Raw genomic sequence first — 20,678 nt, forward strand, 5'->3', positions numbered from 1 at the left:
TAAGCAATTCCTGAAGGAATTGCGTGTGAATGCTCCAATGCTGAAGTTGAACTGAAATGCTGACAGAATGTAGTATGAATGTAAGAATAGTTTGAATTCCCAGGAAAACTGTAATTTGGTGTGGAACTTGGGAAAGTGCTAGTTTGAATGTCCAGGATGACTGGAATGTGTTGATGTTGGAATGGTTTGAATAGGTTGAGCAGTGTGGGAATTGTGCAACTTGGAAAAATGTCCCATTCATTTCAATGGGGACGTCCCGGAAATTTTGAAATTTCGAGAAAAAGCGGGAATTTTAAAAAAAAGATCAGGAGCATTAATGTCCTGAATGAGCTGAATTGGTTGGTGTTTGAATTGTTTAAATAGGTCAAGAAATGTTGAAGTAGAAACAGTTGTTTTAAATTGAAAAATGGTATGGAATTTCGGGAAAAACCGGGAATTTTTCCAAGTTCTTAAACCAACTTGTTTTTTGTCCTGACTAAGAGGAACGTTTTGACAGTGGAACGGTTGAAGTGGGTTGAAAAATGTGAAAGGAGTCATCGCACTAATAGGTTGAAAATAAGGTTAGAAAAAACAGGAATTCCTGGAGATGTGTTGAACATGGAAAAATTGTTGTTTGAATTTCCAGGATGATTTAATTGGCCCTAGTGTGTGAATGTGAGTGTGAATGTTGTCTGTCTATCTGTGTTGGCCCTGCGATGAGGTGGCGACTTGTCCAGGGTGTAGCCCGCCTTCCACCCGATTGTAGCTGAGATAGGCTCCAGCGCCCCCCGCGACCCCGAAGGGAATAAGCGGTAGAAAATGGATGGATTTCAATTGGTAGAAAAATGGTTAATTCATTTTGAATGGGGTAAATGTCCCTAAAAATTGGGAATTCTAGGAAATCTGGGATTTTTTTTATTGTTGAAGTAAAGCACACAATTCCTGAACAAGCTGAATATTTTGAAGTTGGAATGGTTTGAATCGGATGAAATGTGGGAATTATGGAACTTTGAAAAATTTCCCATTTTTTTCCATGGGATTTTCATGGAAATTTTGGGAAAAGCAGGATTTTTTTTAGAAAAAGCTAAAAAAATTTATGTTCTGAATGAGTTGGTGTTGGACTTTTTCCAAAATCGGTCAAGAAATGTTGAAGTAGTAACATTTTAAATTGAGATATGGTATTACAGAATTACTGAAATTTCAGAAAAAAATTGCTTTTTTCCGGATCAAAACCAACTTCGTTTTTTGTCCTGATTAAGAGGAATGTTTTGACGGTGGAATGGTTGAAGTGGGTGGAAAAAGGTGGGAGTCATCGTCAACCGAAAAAAGGGTTTGAAAAACGGGGAATTCCTGTAATTTTTTTAAACTTGAAAAAATAATAGTTTGAATGTCCAGGATGAGTGGAATATGTTGAAGGTGGAATGGTTTGAATCGGTTGAAAAATGTGGCAATGGTTGAAGTTTGAAAAATGGCCAATTCATTTTGAATGGGGAAAATGTCCCTAAAACTGGGAATTCTATGAAATCCGGGACATTTTTTAGAATTGTTGAAGGAGAGCACACAATTCCTGAACAGGTTGAATATTTGGAAGTTGAAACGGTTTGAATTAGTGGAAAAATGTAGGAGTTGCGGAACTTTGAAAAATATCCCATTCTTTACAATGGGAATTCCATTGAAAGTTCGGGAAAAGCTGTATTTTTTTTTAATGCTAAATAAATGTAATGTACTGAATGATGGTTGGTGTTGGAATTTTTCTAAATCAGTCGACAAATGTTGAAGTAGTAACATTATTAATTGACAAATGGTATTACAGAATTCCTGGAATTTCGGGAAAACCGAGAATTTTTCCAGTTCAAAAAACAACTTTGTCTTTTGTCCTGGTTAAGAGAAATGTTTTGACGGTGGAACGGTTGAAATGGGTTGAAAAATGTGGAAGGAGTCGTCGACAGAAAAAAGGGTAAAAAAAATTGTTTGAAAAACTGGTAATTCTTGGAATTTTTTTAACTTGAAAAAATGATAGTTTGAATGTCCAGGATGAGTGGAATATGTTGAAGGTGGAATGGTTTGAATCGGTTGAAAAATGTGGAAAGGGTTGAAATTTGGAAAATGGCCAATTCATTTTGAATGGTAAAAATGTCCTGGAAAACTGGGAATCTTTGGAATTGTCAATGGAAAGTCTGCAATTCCCGAATAGGCTGAACAGTTTGAAGTGGATGAAGAATGTGGACGGTTGAGCGCGCCAAAATCTGGAGAAGAATAATAATGAATGAATTAATGTCAAAAAATGATGTTCTTCAAACACTAGTCACTAAGAGTTATGCAGATTAAATGTTATTCTGCCCTCTGAGTGTTGGAATGTAGTTTGGCAGATAAATAATATTTTAAATGAAAGAAACTTCCAACTTGAGGTTGTTTATTGATGGCCTCCACAATGAAGTTACTGTAAAACTAAGCAGATAATGGTACATTAATAATAGGCACAGGAAGTCCAAAAACATCTAAGAATCAAGTTAAATCAACAGTACAGTTTGGTAGAAAGTGACAAAAGCAATGAAAACAGTGAAAAAGTGGTTGCTTATGCTGTTGGCTTGATGCTAACATACTATCTCATTGACAGCGATGCTAATTTCCATTAGCCTGTCAATTCAAAGTATTTTAAACGTGTGAGCAATTATTTATAGCATGTTAGAAATGTAAAACTAAAAAAGCCACACATGAGCCAAGTACGGGAATGAAGACCTGACAAAGAAGTGGTTTTAGGGCTGTAGGTCACATGACCAAAAGGCTATTTCTCTCCAAAGTTGTAGTTGTAATGTTAAAAATTCAATTCAAATTCAAATCATGCTGATCCCGATTAAAAATCGATTTATCAGTCTAAAAGACTAAAAAAATATATATTTTTATAAGAATTTTTTTTTTTTAAGGACGTTTTAGGCCATCTCCATGTGAGCGAAAGTAGCTTTTCTAACCTGCAACCTGTTTTAGAAAAAGTTTCAATATAATTATTACAAATACATTGCCAGAATCGTGTTGAATTCAGAATTGATTCTGAAAACCAATGGTGACCCAAGGAATCTGATCGATCAAATTCACACACACGGTTAAACCATCCCCACTTCCTGTCAAGACCAGCTTTTGAAAATCAGACTTCATATTCCACATTTGGTGAGAATCATTGATCAAGAATGGCGTTGAATGAAATCGGGACTCAAATTGAACGGTGAGTCGTTACACATCTCTAATACTCATCCAGTAATATTTGTCAAACAAACCGCAACATAAGCAAGTTAGGAAAATTAAAAACTTTATTGCTCAAAACCTTTCCAAGTAGACACTGCAAGAACAAGTACATGCAACACAACAGGTAGCAATACATGGAAGGAGACGAGACAAAAGCAATCTAGCGAGAAGTAATACTGATGTACCAAGTGAAATGAAAAGTGAAAGCTAAGCACTTTTACACATTTACTGTAACTCCCAGTGATGACTAACAAACTACAAGTCCAGCACTTAGTCCAAATGATGGCACTGGAAGAGTCTACTTTCACCTATGTACAAAGTGAAAGTGATTACTACAGATGAATGGGTGCACTACTCCCCCTCACCCACAAGATGTGGTTTGAGTCAATTTTGATATCAAATATCTGGGACGATCATATTTGCATGCAGTTTGTCACGTTAAGTACAGTGGAGACCGTTTACCTCGACGCTTCATAGGCAGTCAACATAAACCAAATTAAAACGGCTCGTTGGAGACTTGAACATAGGATTTTTTGTGCTTTCATATTTTCTACACTCTTCATTTGTGTGTTTTGACAAATATTTTGTATACAAGCTCATCTTTATTCTGGTGCATTTATTCTTGCTGCCAGGCTTTTATTTTGATGCTTGCTTTGCACTGAACAGGAAGTCACAATGTAATGTGTAACTTGACCCACTGCATGTATTGAAATAGTTTAACCTTATTGTAAAAATTAAAAGTCACTTTGAGAGATGTTGCACTAATTAATGTTGGTTTTAGCATCTTTAATGTAGAAAACGTGGTCCTCACGTGTGAGACGGTCCGTCCATTCAAACACATTCACACGTATTTGAGAAGGTGAACAGCGGCTAACTACTAGCTTAGCTTTCCATCAGAAGCGAGAACGTCACAAATTAAGACGTTGCAAACCTAATTACGCTTGGAAAGGCGTCAAAGCAAAATTTTTGTGGGCACCGACGTGACAAAGTGATGGAAATAGGAACAATATTTATCCTTTCGAGAACAGTGTTTGCAGAAATATGAAATATGATTGTGTTTACAGCACAGAGAATTACAGTAGCTTCAATGTATGATTTATACCTAAAACATAACAGACCTTTACCAAGGTCGACGTCATTAAAACATGTTTAAGATGTGAAAGAAGACATTGAATATTATCTGACTGTAGTCATGAAGTGATGGTATGGTTATGACTACAGAGAAACATGTCACATGACTTTAGAGACTCAATTGTTTTGCAGAGCTGATCTAATTCATGGTGTTGGTTGAAAGCAGGGCAACAAAGGTGAAATCATTCTAACAAGACACTTTAAACAAAAACATGTTTGGTCATACTAAAAAAAAACAAGAAAAAAAATACAAGTATTTGATGATAAATCCTCAGAAGCGTAAAGAAAAGCTTTGAGCTCCAACAGAACAGTTGTTGCTTTGTAACTGCTGTTCAACACCAACCTGCACGTCCATCTTGTCCTCTTAGTCCTTTTTCTCATCCTCCTTCTTGTCCTCCTCTTCTGTGGGGTACGAATGCCAGGTGAGTCGCTCCTCGTAGAAAGAAATCACCACCTGGGGACAAACCATGTTGGCTTCTTTGGCAGGGACCAGGTCCGCCTCGTCAGAGTTCTTCCTGTGGACGACAACAAAAAGACACATCTTATCAATCAGGCAGTCACTCTTCTTGCATCAACGGCAATAAAATATGGTATTGCCATTTGGAGAACAAAGGAGGCTGGGGGGTGAGGGGGGGTTTAGAAACGTTAAAGGGGTAAAAGGGTAAGAAAATTGAGGGGTTAAAAAGAGTTAGGAAAGTTGAGGGTAAGAAGAGAAAACGATAAATACGAAGTGCCGCCACATGAACCCCAAAAGAAAATGTAGAAAATGAAGACTAATTTTCTGCGATTGGGTGCATTTCTTCACTATATTTAAATGTATTGTCATCTACCAATACTTGTCCCATGTAGTGTGTCACAGAATTCACCAACATCATCATTGAAAATGTCTAATTCTATTACATGCATGCAAAAAAGTCCCAATAAGTTTCTCATTTGGCAACTATCCTGTAGCCGCACCCCCTCGGGTAATCTACTTCCTGTGTTGTGACCTCTTTTTATATGTCTAAAATATACCTTCTGGCTGGCTACTAATAAATACTCTACAAGTACAAGTGGTTGGAATATCGAAGGGTAAAAGAGTAGGAAAATCGAGGGGTAAAAGGGTAGGAAAATAGAGGGGTAAAACGGTAGGAAAATCGAGGGTAAAAAGTAAGAAAATAGACGGTACAAAGGAGAAAACATTTATTAATACGAAGTGCCGCCACATGAACTCCGAAAGAAAATGAGGGCTTATTTCCTGCGATGGGGTGCATTTCTATACTACATTTTACCTTTAAATGTATTCTCATTTCCTAATACTTCTGACACACGTCCCATGTAGTGTGTCACATAATTTACTAACATCATCTTTGAAAATGTCTAATTCTATAACATGCATGCTAAGACGTCAGAACAAGTTTCCCTTCTGGCAACACTATCCTGTAGCCACGCCCTCTTGGGTTATATACTTCCTGTGTTGCGACCTCTGTCAAAAATATACCTTCTGTCTGGCTGCTAATAAATAGTCTACAAGTACAAGTGGTTGGGAACTAAGTGTTGGGATTGCAATCATCAAAATATGAGCAGCATTGTCTAAGACAACAAATAAGCTAGCTGGGTGGTTAGCTAACTCGCGAGCTAGTTTGGATGCTCCAGACCGTCTCCCCGTCCTGGAACTCAGTGGTGTTTAGGCAAGAAGAACAGCCAGTACCTGCCACTTTAACACATTTTCTTTACGTCCTATTTTGACACAAAAATGTATGTTTAAAAACGCGGATGTCTAAGTTTTGGCGGACATTTCACATGGCTGAAAGGAGGATTATGTAAAAAAAAAAAATAAAAAAAAAATAAAAAAGACAAAAAAAAAGGGTCTCACCATTTCATGAGGAACATGAGCTCTCCGCTGGAGTCTGTGGCACCGATGATTCTTTCAGGCTGCAGGCCTCGTTTAAAACCTCGCACCTTCTCTCCCTGGAGACGCGGGCAGCAAAGAAGAGAGAAAAGTATTTCACATCCATGCCTACCACACAAGATACACAAGATAATTAAACAGGAGTTTTTTCCACTCTGAAATATGTTTAGTCATCACTAAATATCACAATGTCCATAATTCATGTCCTCCAGCACGTCAACTCAAAATAACAGCTGACATTTATTTTCACGAATTCTGATTTTCTACTTTTTAGGGGAAAACAAATAAAAATAATTCTAAACAAGTATTTTTATATTGCTATGTTGATTTTTTTGTTACTATTATTTTACCCGTTTAACCGTTACCAATTTTTATCCTTTCTTTTAAATCTTATTTAAAGTTGAGTTAGTGTTAAAATAAATATTTATGTTTGAAGATTAATGAAAAATAATCAAAAATAGTTGTGATTTTTATTGGTGCCATAACCATCCAGATCGACAGTACACGTAATTTATATCAACAAAAAATGTCTTCCATAAAATGTTTGGGATTTTTTTTTCTTCTTGGTGGGAAGAAAGCAGAAGTATAGAAGCAAGGTTGGTTGCATGAACAAAGACACTCGCTCTCTGGTAACGTAGGAAGTGACCACATGACACGCCAACAGCCAATCAGGTGACAGTATCAACTATCAGGTTTGCTTGATTCTTTGCATGGAGGAAGAAGAGAAAGTCAAAATGAAGAGATTGTGGATAAAAGAAAGTTTTTGGATTTCCAAAGGGAGCGTAGTCAGACCATTGTGGTTTGTAAATGATGCTAGACAAAACCACACCACCTTTGCTCACCCTTTAGAGCACAGCTGTAACTTCCTGACACTAAACCCGCAGAAAATAGTTCTTAGGCTTCTCTATGTTTATATTTTCACTATTTTGTCTCACTTTAAGCATTTTTCTTACGTATTTGACATATTAAGAGGTTATAGTTAAGTGTTCAATGTGATTTGACTATTTGGTTGTTCCATGTTTGTGTTGACATTTTCTTCCCTTTCTGTCTTGATCGCTGAGCCCAGCACCAAGCTTTATTTAGTAAGATGCACATGATTTATGTACAGATGCACATGATTACGTATAGATGCACATGAAGTGTGTATAGATGTACAAGAAGTGTGTATAGATGTACATGATTACGTATACATGATACGGCAGCACGGTGGTAGAGGGGTTAGTGCGTCTGCCTCGTAATACGAAGGTCCTGAGTAGTCGTGAGTTCAATCCCGGAATCGGGATCTTTCTGTGTGGAGTTTGCATGTCCTCCCCGTGACTGCGTGGGTTCCCTCCGGGTACTCCGGCTTCCTCCCACCTCCAAAGACATGCACCTGGGGATAGGTTGATTGGCAAGACTAAATTGGCCCTAGTGTGTGAATGTGAGTGTGAATGTTGTCTGTCTATCTGTGTTGGGCCTGCGATGAGATGGCGACTTGTCCAGGGAGTACCCTGCCTTCCGCCCGATTGTAGCTGAGATGGGCTCCAGCGCCCCCCGCGACACCGAAGGGAATAAGCGGTAGAAAATGGATGGATTACGTATATATGTGCATGATTACATATATATATGTGCTTGATTACGTATATATATATATACACATGAATAATGTATAGCTGTACATGAATAATGTATAACTGTACATGATTATGTGAGAGAAAACAACCCGAACGCCCTCCAAGAGGCAGGATGAAAGAAGGGCCAACAAGGACGGATCACACGGTAACGACCGCAAGTATATCGGCATAAGAGAAGATCCCAAGGAAGTGTGGGTGCGGCTGGGAGAAAACAACTTTAAGCAGACTTCATATCCACATGGGAAAGAAGAAGTGTGGTGGCGGGAGCCTGATGCAACCTTGCACTGCCCCGGTAAGGGCAGGTCAGACAAATGGGATCCAAGGACAGGTTGACAACCACAGTACCAATGGGCCCAATGTTGCAGAGGTAGAGCAGGAGGAAAGGTGGGAGGAAGAAGAAAGGGATGTTGATGAGCCCCAAGAAGTGAACCCAGAAGCACCCCAAGAATAGAGTCAAGCCAAAGGGCCAGAAACCTGAAGAACCCACTCCAAAGGAACAAGATCAAGTGGCCAAAGGCCAACGAGACAGAGGAGTGGAGAAGGTTGGATGAACTTCTCAGCGGGCTGCTGCAAAATGCTCTGCGCGGGTCAGTGGTAGCCAAGTTAAACCTGTTCGGGGAAATCCTCTATGAAGAATGCAGCAACAGGTATGGTGAGGTGACCATCAGAGAGGCCACAATAAGACCAAAGAGCAGGAGGGAGAAAGAGATTGATGACCTGGTGGCAAACAGAAGGCAGCTCCGCAAGCGTTGGAGGAAGGCAGAGGAGTCTGATAAGGAAGGCCTGAAAGCTCTCTGGGATGAGATCAGAAGACGCCTCGCTAACCTCTGGAGGGCAGAACGTATCAGAAGACGGAGATAAAGGAAGGAGAAGGAAAGGTCAAGTTTCTTCTGCACGCGGGCTTCTTGAGAAGACAAGTGGAACCCTGGATATCTCCAAAGAAGAACTGGAGGAGCACATCCGCACTCAGTACAGTGACCCAGCAAGGAACAACCCCCTAGGTTCCCCAGGGTATGTGCCCAGACCCTCAGAACCATCAGCCCTGTTTGATACATCACCACCCAAGCTCAGCAAGGTCAGGAAGGTGATCCAGCAGGCAAGATCTGCTTCAACACCAGGCCCGAACGGAATACCGTACAACCTGTACAAGAACTGCCCAGGAGTGTTGAAGCTGTTATGGACCCTGATGAGAATTGCCTGGACTAAGCAGACCATACCATCCGAATGGCAGAGGGCAATGGCAGTTTCTCTTCCCAAACAGAACGCCAAGACCATCGAGCAGTTCAGAAGCATAGCCCTACTGAATATAGAGGGAAACGTTTTCTTTTCTGTGATGGCGAGAAGAATGACTACCTACCTCACGGAGAACTACATTGACACCAGCTGCCAGAAAGCTGGGAGTCCAGGTTTTCCTGGTTGCGTAGAGCCTGCTTCTATGATTTGGGAACAGATCCAGACCACTAAGAGAGAGAAGAAAAATCTGCACGTCATATGGTTAAGATCTAGTCAATGCCTATGGGTCAGTGCCACACCTGCTCATAGACTATGCCATGGAATTCTTCTACATCCGAGACAACATCAGGACCATGATCAAGATCTACTTCCAGGACATGCACATGTGCTTTGCACGGAAGAAGTGATCAGGGCAAGGCAGGTGGTGTCCGGCTGCCTGCAGGCCAGAGGCTACCGCCCCTAAGGAGCTATATGGACGACATCACCTGCATGCTACGAACCGCCCCATGCACATCCAGGCTACTTAAGAGGCTGGATGAGCTGATCACTTGGGCCAGGATGAAGTTCAAGCCTCAAAAGTCAAGGAGCCTCTCAATGCGAAAGGGGGAGACAAACGACAGCGTCACCTTCAGCATTAGCGGAGAAGACATCCCACGCATCGTTGATCAGCCCATCTGAAGCCTGGGAAGACTCTATACACCTGGTCTCTCAGACAAGGACATGGGAAAAATCATCCTCTGGCAGCTTTCAGAGGGCCTGTCCAAGATCGATGCAAGCCAGCTACCTGGGAAGTACAAGGTGTGGTGTTACCACTTCACCCTGTACCCAAGGATGATGTGGCCTCTGAAGCTGTGCCAAGTCACGTCATCTGCTGTAAGCAAGCAAAAGCCAACTCTTACATCCGAAAATGGTTTGGCCTGCAACGGTGCTTCTCAGCTGCTGGCCTGTATGGATGGAACTCACTCCAGCTACCCCTGAAATCTATCACCCTGGGCTACAGGCAGAATAAGGCAAGGCTGGTGATGGAGCTAAAGGACTCCTCCGACACGGTAGTGGCGGATGCAAATACCAGAGTCGAGACTGGAAAGAAGTGGAGGGCCAAGGAGGAGGTCCAGAAGATGATGTTATGGACCCTGATGAGAATTGCCTGGACTAAGCAGACCATACCATCCGAATGGCAGAGGGCAATGGCAGTTTCTATTCCCAAACAGAACGCCAAGACCATCGAGCAGTTCAGAAGCATAGCCCTACTGAATATAGAGGGAAAAGTTTTCTTTTCTGTGATGGCGAGAAGAATGACTACCTACCTCACGGAGAACTACATTGACACCAGCTGCCAGAAAGCTGGGATTCCAGGTTTTCCTGGTTGCGTAGAGCCTGCTTCTATGATTTGGGAACAGATCCAGACCACTAAGAGAGAGAAGAAAAATCTGCACGTCATATGGTTAAGATCTAGTCAATGCCTATGGGTCAGTGCCACACCTGCTCATAGACTATGCCATGGAATTCTTCTACATCCGAGACAACATCAGGACCATGATCAAGATCTACTTCCAGGACATGCACATGTGCTTTGCACGGAAGAAGTGATCAGGGCAAGGCAGGTGGTGTCCGGCTGCCTGCAGGCCAGAGGCTACCGCCCCTAAGGATCTATATGGACGACATCACCTGCATGCTACGAACCGCCCCATGCACATCCAGGCTACTTAAGAGGCTGGATGAGCTGATCACTTGGGCCAGGATGAAGTTCAAGCCTCAAAAGTCAAGGAGCCTCTCAATGCGAAAGGGGGAGACAAACGACAGCGTCACCTTCAGCATTAGCGGAGAAGACATCCCACGCATCGTTGATCAGCCCATCTGAAGCCTGGGAAGACTCTATACACCTGGTCTCTCAGACAAGGACATGGGAAAAATCATCCTCTGGCAGCTTTCAGAGGGCCTGTCCAAGATCGATGCAAGCCAGCTACCTGGGAAGTACAAGGTGTGGTGTTACCACTTCACCCTGCACCCAAGGATGATGTGGCCTCTGAAGCTGTGCGAAGTCACGTCATCTGCCGTAAGCAAGCAAAAGCCAACTCTTTCATCCGAAAATGGTTTGGCCTGCAACGGTGCTTCTCAGCTGCTGGCCTGTATGGATGGAACTCACTCCAGCTACCCCTGAAATCTATCACGCTGGGCTTCAGGCAGGAGAATAAGGCAAGGCTGGTGATGGAGCTAAAGGACTCCTCCGACACGGTAGTGGCGGATGCAAATGCCAGAGTCGAGACTCGAAGGAAGTGGAGGGCCAAGGAGGAGGTCCAGAAGATGATGGGGAGACTGCGACACCAAGAAGTCGTGGGCATGGTCCAGACAGGCCGGGCAGGCCTTGAATGGAGAGATCAACCCATCCTATGGTCCAAGGCAGGCAGGAAGGAGAGGAATGACCTTGTTGTTGCTGAGGTCACCAGGATTGAGCAGGAGGAGCTCAGAGTGAGGTCTGTGGCACAGGGGCAGCAGGGGAGGTGGACAACTTAGGAAGGTGTCTCGAGCCGAGCAATCAGCTGGGCAGATTGCCTGGAAACTGCCACAGGCTCAGCTCAGGTTCCTCTTCAGGGCAACATACGACACCCTCCCGAGCCCTAAAAACCTCCACCAATGGCTTGGTGGGACTATGTGGAGCCACCCTGAGCAGATCCACCAAGGAGCTTTCAGAAGTAGCAGAGAGCTAGCCACTGGCTCTGGCTGAAACGACGCGACAAGGCTTGGGGAGCAACATCCGAGTAGGTTTGCTGCAGGGGTGTCAGGGAGACGTCCCTGTTCACTGCCCTGCCACCAGAAGATGTTCTGGGCTAAAGGGGTGAAACATCAATGAGAGGTGGTCCCCAGCTGAAGACCCTGCAGCAAAACCTTTTCTGGTATGCGGTCAGGTTTAGGCCTGCCTCAGGGAAGAGGACGTCCCTGCCATGCAGTCCACCACAGGCACCGGTGGAGGTGTGACAGACCTAAGGCTATCTATTTATCTCTATATCTATATATTAGGGCTGCAACAACTAATCGATTTAATTTGATTATAAAAATAGTTGGCGATTAATTTAGTCATCGATTCGTTGGATCTATGCTATGCGCAGAAGCTACTTTTTTTAATAAATAAACCTTTATTTATAAACTGAAACATTTACAAACAGCTGAGAAACAAAAATCAAAATAAATATGGTGCCAGTATGCTGTTTTTTTCCCAATAAAATACTGGAAAGGATAGAAATGTAGCTTGTCTCTTTTATCCGCTTATTAATCGATTAATCGAAGTAACAATCAACAGATTAATCGATTATCAAATTAGTTGTTACAAACCCCGTTTCCATATGAGTTGGGAAATTGTGTTATATGTAAATATAAACGGAATACAATGATTTGCAAATCCTTTTCAACCCATATTCAATTGAATGCACTCCAAAGACAAGATATTTGATGTTCAAACTCATAAACTTTATTTTTTTTGCAAATAATAATTAACTTAGAATTTAATGGCTGCAACACGTGCCAAAGTGGTTGGGAAAGGGCATGTTCACCACTATGTTACATCACCTTTTCTTTTAACAACACTCAAACGATTGGGAACTGAGGAAACTAATTGTTGAAGCTTTGAAAGTGGAATTCTTTCCCATTCTTGTTTTATGTAAAGCTTAAGTCGTTCAACAGTCCGGGGTCTCCGCTGTCGTATTTTACACTTCATAATGCGCCACACATTTTCGATGGGAGACAGGTCTGGACTGCAGGCGCCCAGGAAAGTACCCGCACTCTTTTTTTAACGAAGCCACGCTGTTGTAACACGTGCTGAATGTGGCTTGGCATTGTCTTGCTGAAATAGGCAGGGGCGTCCATGAAAAAGACGGCGTTTAGATGGCAGCATATGTTGTTCCAAAACCTGTATGTACCTTTCAGCATTAATGGTGCCTTCACAGATGTGTAAGTTACCCATGCCTTGGGCACTAATGCACCCCCATACCATCACAGATGCTGGCTTTTGAACTTTGCGTCGATAACAGTCTGGATGGTTCGCTTCCCATTTGGTCCGGATGACACGATGTCGAATATTTGCAAAAACAATTTGAAATGTGGACTCATCAACCACAGAACACTTTTCCACTTTGCATCAGTCCATCTTAGATGATCTCGGGCCCAGAGAAGCCGGCGGCGTTTCTGGATGTTGTTGATAAATGGCTTTCGCTTTGCATAGTAGAGCTTTAACTTGCACTTACAGATGTAGCGACTAACTGTATTTAGTGACAGTAGTTTTCTGAAGTGTTCCTGAGCCCATGTGGTGATATCCTTTAGAGATTGATGTCGGTTTTTTATACAGTGCCGTCTGAGGGATCGAAGGTCACGGTCATTCAATGTTGGTTTCCGGCCATGCCGCTTACGTGGAGTGATTTCTCCAGATTCTCTGAACCTTTTGATATTATGGACCGTAGATGTTGAAATCCCTAAATTTCTTGCAATTGCACTTTGAGAAACGTTGTTCTTAAACTGTTTGACTATTTGCTCACGCAGTTGTGGACAAAGGGGTGTACCTCGCCCCATCCTTTCTTGTGATAGACTGAGCCTTTTTTGGGAAGCTGTTTTTATACCCAATCATGGCACCCACCTGTTCCCAATTAGCCTGCACACCTGTGGGATGTTCCAAATAAGTGTTTGATGAGCATTCTTCAACTTTGTCAGTATTTATTGCCACCTTTCCCAACTTCTTTGTCATGTGTTGCTGGCATCAAATTCTAAAGTTAAAGGGGAACATTATCACAATTTCAGAAGGGTTAAAACCATTAAAAATCAGTTCCCAGTGGCTTATTTTATTTTTCAAAGTGTTTTTCAAGATTTTACCCATCACGCAATATCCCTAAAAAAAGCTTCAAAGTGCCTGATTTTAACCATCGTTATATACACCCGTCCATTTTCCTGTGACGTCACATAGTGATGCAAACACAAACAAACATGGCGCATAGAACAGCAAGCTATAGAGACATTAGCTCAGATTCAGACTCGGATTTCAGCGGCTTAAGCGATTCAACAGATTACGCATGTATTGAAACGGATGGTTGTAGTGTGGAGGCAGGTAGCGAAAACGAAATTGAAGAAGAAACTGAAGCTATTGAGCCATATCGGTTTGAACCGTATGCAAGCGAAACAGACGACCGTATGCAAGCGAAACAGACGAAAACGACACGACAGCCAGCGACACGGGAGAAAGCGAGGACGAATTCGGCGATCGCCTTCTAACCAACGATTGGTATGTGTTTGTTTGGCATTAAAGGAAACTAACAACTATGAACTAGGTTTACAGCATATGAAATACATTTGGCAACAACATGCACTTTGAGAGTGCAGACAGCCCAATTTTCATCAATTAATATATTCTGTAGACATACCCTCATGTCAGCAGGCCAGGGAAGCTAGGGTCGATATTCTTCTCTTGATCATCTTCGGTGGCATAAGGGACGGTGTGAGCCAAGACATCCAGGGGGTTTAGCTCGCTCGTCTGCGGGAACAAACTGCCGCCATTGCTTGCCGTGCTACCGAGATCCTTTGTCCCTGAATTGCTCACACACTCCGGCAGATTCAATGGGGGTCTGGCGGCAGATTTCTTTGACTTTATCGTTGGAAATGCATCTGCTTTGAGTGTCGCAGGATATCCACACATTCTTGCCATCTCTGTCGTAGCATAGCTTTCGTCGGTAAAGTGTGCGGAACAAACGTCCAATTTCTTGCCACTTTCGCATCTTTGGGCCACTGGTGCAACTTGAATCCGTCCCTGTTCTTGTTGTTACACCCTCCGACAACACACCGACGAGGCATGATGTCTCCAAGGTACAGAAAACAGTCGAAAAAACGGAAAATAACAGTTGATTTGACTAGGTGTTTGTAATGTGTTTGAGAAAATGGCGGATTGCTTCCCGATGTGACGTCACAACGTGACGTCATCGCTCCGAGAGCGAATAATAGAAAGGCGTTTAATTCGCCAAAATTCACCCATTTAGAGTTCGGAAATCGGTTAAAAAAAAAAAAGGTATTTTTTCTGCAACATCAAGGTATATATTGACGCTTACATAGGTCTGGTGATAATGTTCCCCTTTAATGATTATTTGCAAAAAAAATTTTTGTTATCAGTTTGAACATCAAATATGTTGTCTTTGTAGCATATTCAACTGAATATGGGTTGAAAATGATTTGCAAATCATTGTATTCCGTTTATATTTACATCTAACACAATTTCTCAACTCATATGGAAACGGGGTTTGTAGTTGCAGCCCTAATTATTTATTTATATATACACATATATATATATATATATATATATATATATATATATATATATATATATATATATATATATATATATACACACACATATATATACATACATACATACATATACACACACATACATGTACATTAAGTGTGTATAGATGTACATGATTTAGGTGTGGCTAAGTTGGTAGAGTGGTCGTGCCAGCAATCGGACGGTTGCTGGTTACTAGGGTTCAATCCCCACCTTCTACCATCCTAGTCACGTCCGTTGTGTCCTTGGGCAAGACACTTCACCCCTTGCTCCTGATGGCTGCTGGTTAGCGCCTTGCATGGCAGCTTCCGCCATCAGTGTGTGAATGTGTGTGTGAATGGGTAAATGTGAAAATACTGTCAAAGCGCTTTGAGTACCTTGAAGGTAGAAAAGCGCTATACAAGTATAACCCATTTATCATTTATTTATATGTACATGATTGAGGTATTTAGGTACATGAGCATTACCTCCTCCTTCTTCCTCTTGGTTCCTTTCTCTTCTGGTGTTCCTGCAGTGTCAGTAGAAGCTTTCCTTTTGCCTTCCTTCTTCTTCTCCTCCTTCTCTCGGTACTTCTGCATGAAGGCTGCAATCAGGTCTGGACAGTCCAGGTTCTCCTCAGGCTCCCAGGTGTTGTCCTCGCTGCAGAGCAAGCAGGAATTAGCTACAAGTGATGCCAGATCAGTTGAAGGATGTGTGAAAAAGAAGCGCTCACTTTGAGAAGCCCTTCCATTTCAGCAGAAACTCTGCCTTGCCCTTCACCACTCGACGGTCCAACACCTTCTCTACCACATACTCTTCCTCCTCCTCCTCCTCGGGTGTTGCTGATGCTTCTGTAGCTGCTACGGGCGTTTCAGGCACTACAGGCTGCTCCTGCTGCTGTGGTGGCGGCGGCTGCTGCTGCTGCTGCTGCTCCTCCACCTCCTCATTGCTCGTCTTCACTGCGACAGTCGCCAGCTTGACCAGCAAAGTGAAAGCTAACAATGGAGACAAAGTTATAGTTAGCATTTTATTGAAAGCGTGTGTAACCTGGTTTCGACTCGGGATTGACCAGTTATCAGCTCCGATATTTGGCTTTTTGATGTATGTCAACATTGGACAATATTTATATTTTTACAACTACAACATAAATATATCAATATATACACACACACAATACAAGTATTTAATGTTAAAAACATTGTTATTAGTGCAGTAAGTTAGTGGAAATAACCACCGCTCCTTTCTGCTAGTTATGCTGCACAGGTGGCCACCCCATTTATTTAAGTTATTTAGCCTGTTAGCTAGGTGCTTTTATTCACGTGTTTCAGCCTGTTAGCTTGGTGCGAATATTCAAGTGTATTTTAGCCTGTTAGCTTGGTGCCAATATTCAAGTGTATTTTAGCCTGTTAGCTTGGTGCAAATATTCAAGTGTATTTTAGCCTGTTAGCTTGGCACGTTTATTCAAGTGTATTTTAGCCTGTTGCGAATATTCAAGTGTATTTTAGCATGTTGCACTTATTCAAGTGTATTATAGCATGTTAGCTTAGTGCGCTTATTCAAATATATTTTAGCACGTTAGCTTTGTGCGAATGTTCGAGTGTATTTTAGCCTGTTAACTTGTTACGTTTATTCAAGAGTATTTTAGCCTGATAACTTGGTGCATTTATTCAAGTGTGTTTAGCCTGTTAGCTTTGTGTGACTATTCTGTGTAGTTTAGCATGTTAGCGTGGTACGTTTATTCAAGTGTATTTAGCCTGATAACTTGGTGCATTTATTCAAGTGTGTTTAGCCTGTTAGCTTGGTATGTTTATTTAAGCGTATTTTAGCCCGTTAGCTTGGTACGTTTAAGTGTATTTTAGCCTGCTAACTTGATGCATTTATTCAAGCGTATTCTACTCTGTAAGCTCGGTGCGTTTATTAAAGTGTGTTTAGCCTTTTAGCTTGGTACGTTTATTTAAGCGTATGATAGCATGTTAGCTTGGTACTTTTATTCAGGTGTATTTTAGCCTGTTAGCATGGTGCGAATATTCAAGTGTATTTTAGCCTGTTAGCTTGGTGCGTTTATTCAAGTGTATTTTAGCCTGTTAGCTTGGTGCGTTTATTCAAGTATATTTTAGCACGTTAGATTGGTGCGAATATTCTGTGTATTTTAGCATGTTAGCGTGGTACGTTTATTCAAGTGTCTTTAGCCTGATAACTTGGTATGTTCATTTAAGTGTAGTTTAGCCTGTTAGCTTGGTGCATTTATTCAAGTGTCTTTAGCCTGTTAACTTGGTATGTTCATTTAAGTGTAATTTAGCCTGTTAGCTTGGTGCAATTATTCAAGTGTATTCTACTCTGTAAGCTCAGTGTGTTTATTCAAGTGTGTTTAGCCCGTTAGCTTGGTACGTTTTATTTAAGTGTATGATAGCATGTTAGCTTGGTACTTTTATTCTGGTGTATTTTAGTCTGTTAGCTTGGTGCACTTCTTCAAGTGTATATTAGCATGTTAGCTTCGTGCATTTATTCAAGTGTAATTTAGCATGTTAGCTTGGTGCATTTATTCAAGTGTGTTTTAGCCTGTAAGCTTGGTGCGTTTTTTCAAGTGTATTTTAGCATGTTAGCTTGGTGCACTTATTCAAGTGTATTTTAGTATGTTAGCTTGGTGCTTTTATTCAAGGGTATTTTAGCCTGTTAGTTATATCATAGTGGAACACGCTTCTACCATTCAAAGCATTCGATTCCGGCCAGGATTTCGCCAGTAAGCAAATTGGCGTGACACATTCATAAACATGATAAACAAAATAATACGATAAATAGACACGATGTGGCTAACAACGACGGAAACGCGGATGAAAAATTAGCCTGTTAGCTTAGTGGTGGTTTTTCGGCTCCTCCCACTTATTTAATTACGTTAAAAAACAGTAATGTTAAAAAAAAGGAAAAAAGTACACTAAACGCATTAACATGAGCTTTATTTTTTATTTTTACTTGTAGTTGATATCAAACCTTATCACTAACTATCAGCACACGTTATGCATCGAAAGGACAAACGGTAGAAAGTAGCATGTTCTACAAACAAAGGCCCACCACAAAGCCTACAGGTTTAAAAAAAAAACAACATCAAGCAGCAATGAAAAATATCATTATGCTTTAAAAAAATAAAAATAATAATATAAAATAATATAATAAGAGGCCTCTGGAGCCAACATGGCGCCCTTCTCTTCACCAGCAGCCCGCCGACAAGCTTACCTTATCGGAGAAAACTTGGGAGATGTTGAATGAGCTTGTAGGCCCCAAGCAGAGTTGAACTGTACTTTCGGCTCTGTTTGAAGCTAATAACAGAGCGAACTACAGTAGTTGTGAGCAAAAAACTGCAAAAGACTCAACAATGCTTGGCTCCTTTGTCCGGCTAACGGAGGCTAATAACACAATACCTCCAGCACAGCTAGCACACTAAGCTAACCTCGTCTACCCGCCAACACCAATACCGGAAGTCACGTCAACAGCAAAGCATCATGGGTATTTGTATTTTTTTCACATGCCTCCTAAGTATTTGTTTTATCAGCCCCGTTGTTAAATATCACCTTTATTTGATATTTAAAAAAATAATAATGAGCGCACAATTAATTATTTCCATTAAATATGTGGCTGTATCTCAATGCTCTTCTGGTTGCGTTTTCCGGTTTCGGTCGTCTCGGACTCAAGCACGTGAGGGCGAGAAAGCCGAGCAAGAATGCAAAGCGAAAATGCGCTGTTATAACCCGGGGAAATCGTTAATGGGGATTTTGTAAACAGGTATCACAGAGTCAATAAGATAGGATATCATATAAGAAAAAAGGTTGTTGAAACTATAGATATAGATAGCTATGCCAGCACGCTGTAAGAGCCATGCTTGTGACGTACCTACCTGGCGGCCATCTTGGTGGGGGCAACTTTCCCATCCAAGGCATTGATTGATTGATTGAGACTTTTATTAGTAGGTTGCACAGTGAAGTACATACTCCGTACAATTGACCACTAAAAGGTAACACCCGAATAAGATTTTCAACTTGTTTAAGTCGGGGTCCACTTAAATTGATTCATGATACAGATATATACTATCAGATATATACTATCATCATAATACAGTCATCACACAAGATAATCACAATGCATGTACATCAAAAATTAAATATTTAATGTTAATACAAAACATTTGATAATACAAAAAAAACATACTTGTGAAAAAATGTTTACGGGTGTTTTTGTTTTAACCGTATGAAGCTTGGCATGCCTTGACACTTTGACCTCCATCCATCCATCCATTTTCTACCGCTTGTCCCGTTCGGTGTCGCGGGGGGGGGGGGGGGGGGGGGCTGGAGCCTATCTCAGCTGCATTCGGGCATAAGGCGGCGTACAACCTGGACAAGTCGCCACCTCATCGCAGGGCCAACACAGATAGACAGACAACATTCACACTCACATTCACACACTAGGGCCAATTTAGTGTTGCCAATCAACCTATCCCCAGGTGCATGTCTTTGGAGGTGGGAGGAAGCCGGAGTACCCGGAGGGAACCCACGCAGTCACGGGGATAACATGCAAACTCCACACAGAAAGATCCCGAGCCCGGGATTGAACTCAGGACCTTTGTATTATGAGGCACATGCACTAACCCCTGTATCACCGTGCTGCCCACTTTGACCTATATATTGATATTAGTACAGAAAGTACATGCAAAAATATTGGCGTACCTACTTGCTGGTCATCTTGGTGGGGGAAACTTTCCCATCCAAGACAATGCATGTACATTTGAAAATAAAAAATGTCATGCGGTTTACTGTATTGTCAACGTAAAACTTTCTGTTAATACACAAGATTATATAATAATAAAAAAACATACCAATGAAAACATGTTTACGGGTGTTTTTGTTTAAACCGTCTTCCGTATGCAGCTTGATAGATAGATAGTAGATAGATAGTACTTTATTGATTCCTTCAGGAGAGTTCCCTCAGGAAAATTAATAGATGTGCCTTCTCCGACCACGGCATGCCTTGATACCATACTTGCCAACTCTCCCGATTTTCCCGGGAGACTCCCGAATTTCAGTGCCCGTACCAAAAATCTCCCGGGTCAACCATTCTCCCGAATTTCTCCTGATTTCCATCCAGACAACAATATTGGGCTTTTCCTCCATATAAACAGTGTGCCGGCACAGTCACACAACAATGTAGCGTTGGACGGGTTTTAACAATGGTCTTTACTCGAAGATATCAAGAAATGCTGACACGTTGTATGATCTTTTAACTTTTTTAATTATAATATTAATTTCAAGCA

At 41.6% G+C, this 20,678-nt stretch overlaps 1 protein-coding gene across 1 annotated transcript; it reads right to left on the minus strand.

Annotated features, from left to right (window-relative positions):
- Positions 1–3,266: 3,266 nt before the first annotated feature.
- On the minus strand, positions 3,267–18,856 carry LOC133620291 (chromobox protein homolog 1-like). Its single transcript, XM_061981651.1, has 5 exons — positions 18,611–18,856; positions 16,113–16,374; positions 15,868–16,039; positions 6,206–6,300; positions 3,267–4,865 (listed from the first exon to the last, which is right to left on the minus strand). Exons 3-5 carry the CDS (start codon positions 15,976–15,978, stop codon positions 4,715–4,717), a joined length of 357 nt encoding a protein of 118 aa, XP_061837635.1. The 5' UTR covers positions 15,979–16,039; positions 16,113–16,374; positions 18,611–18,856; the 3' UTR covers positions 3,267–4,714.
- Positions 18,857–20,678: the final 1,822 nt, after the last annotated feature.

Source organism: Nerophis lumbriciformis, linkage group LG24, assembly GCF_033978685.3.
Source record: "Nerophis lumbriciformis linkage group LG24, RoL_Nlum_v2.1, whole genome shotgun sequence".
Classification (NCBI taxonomy): domain Eukaryota; kingdom Metazoa; phylum Chordata; class Actinopteri; order Syngnathiformes; family Syngnathidae; genus Nerophis; species Nerophis lumbriciformis.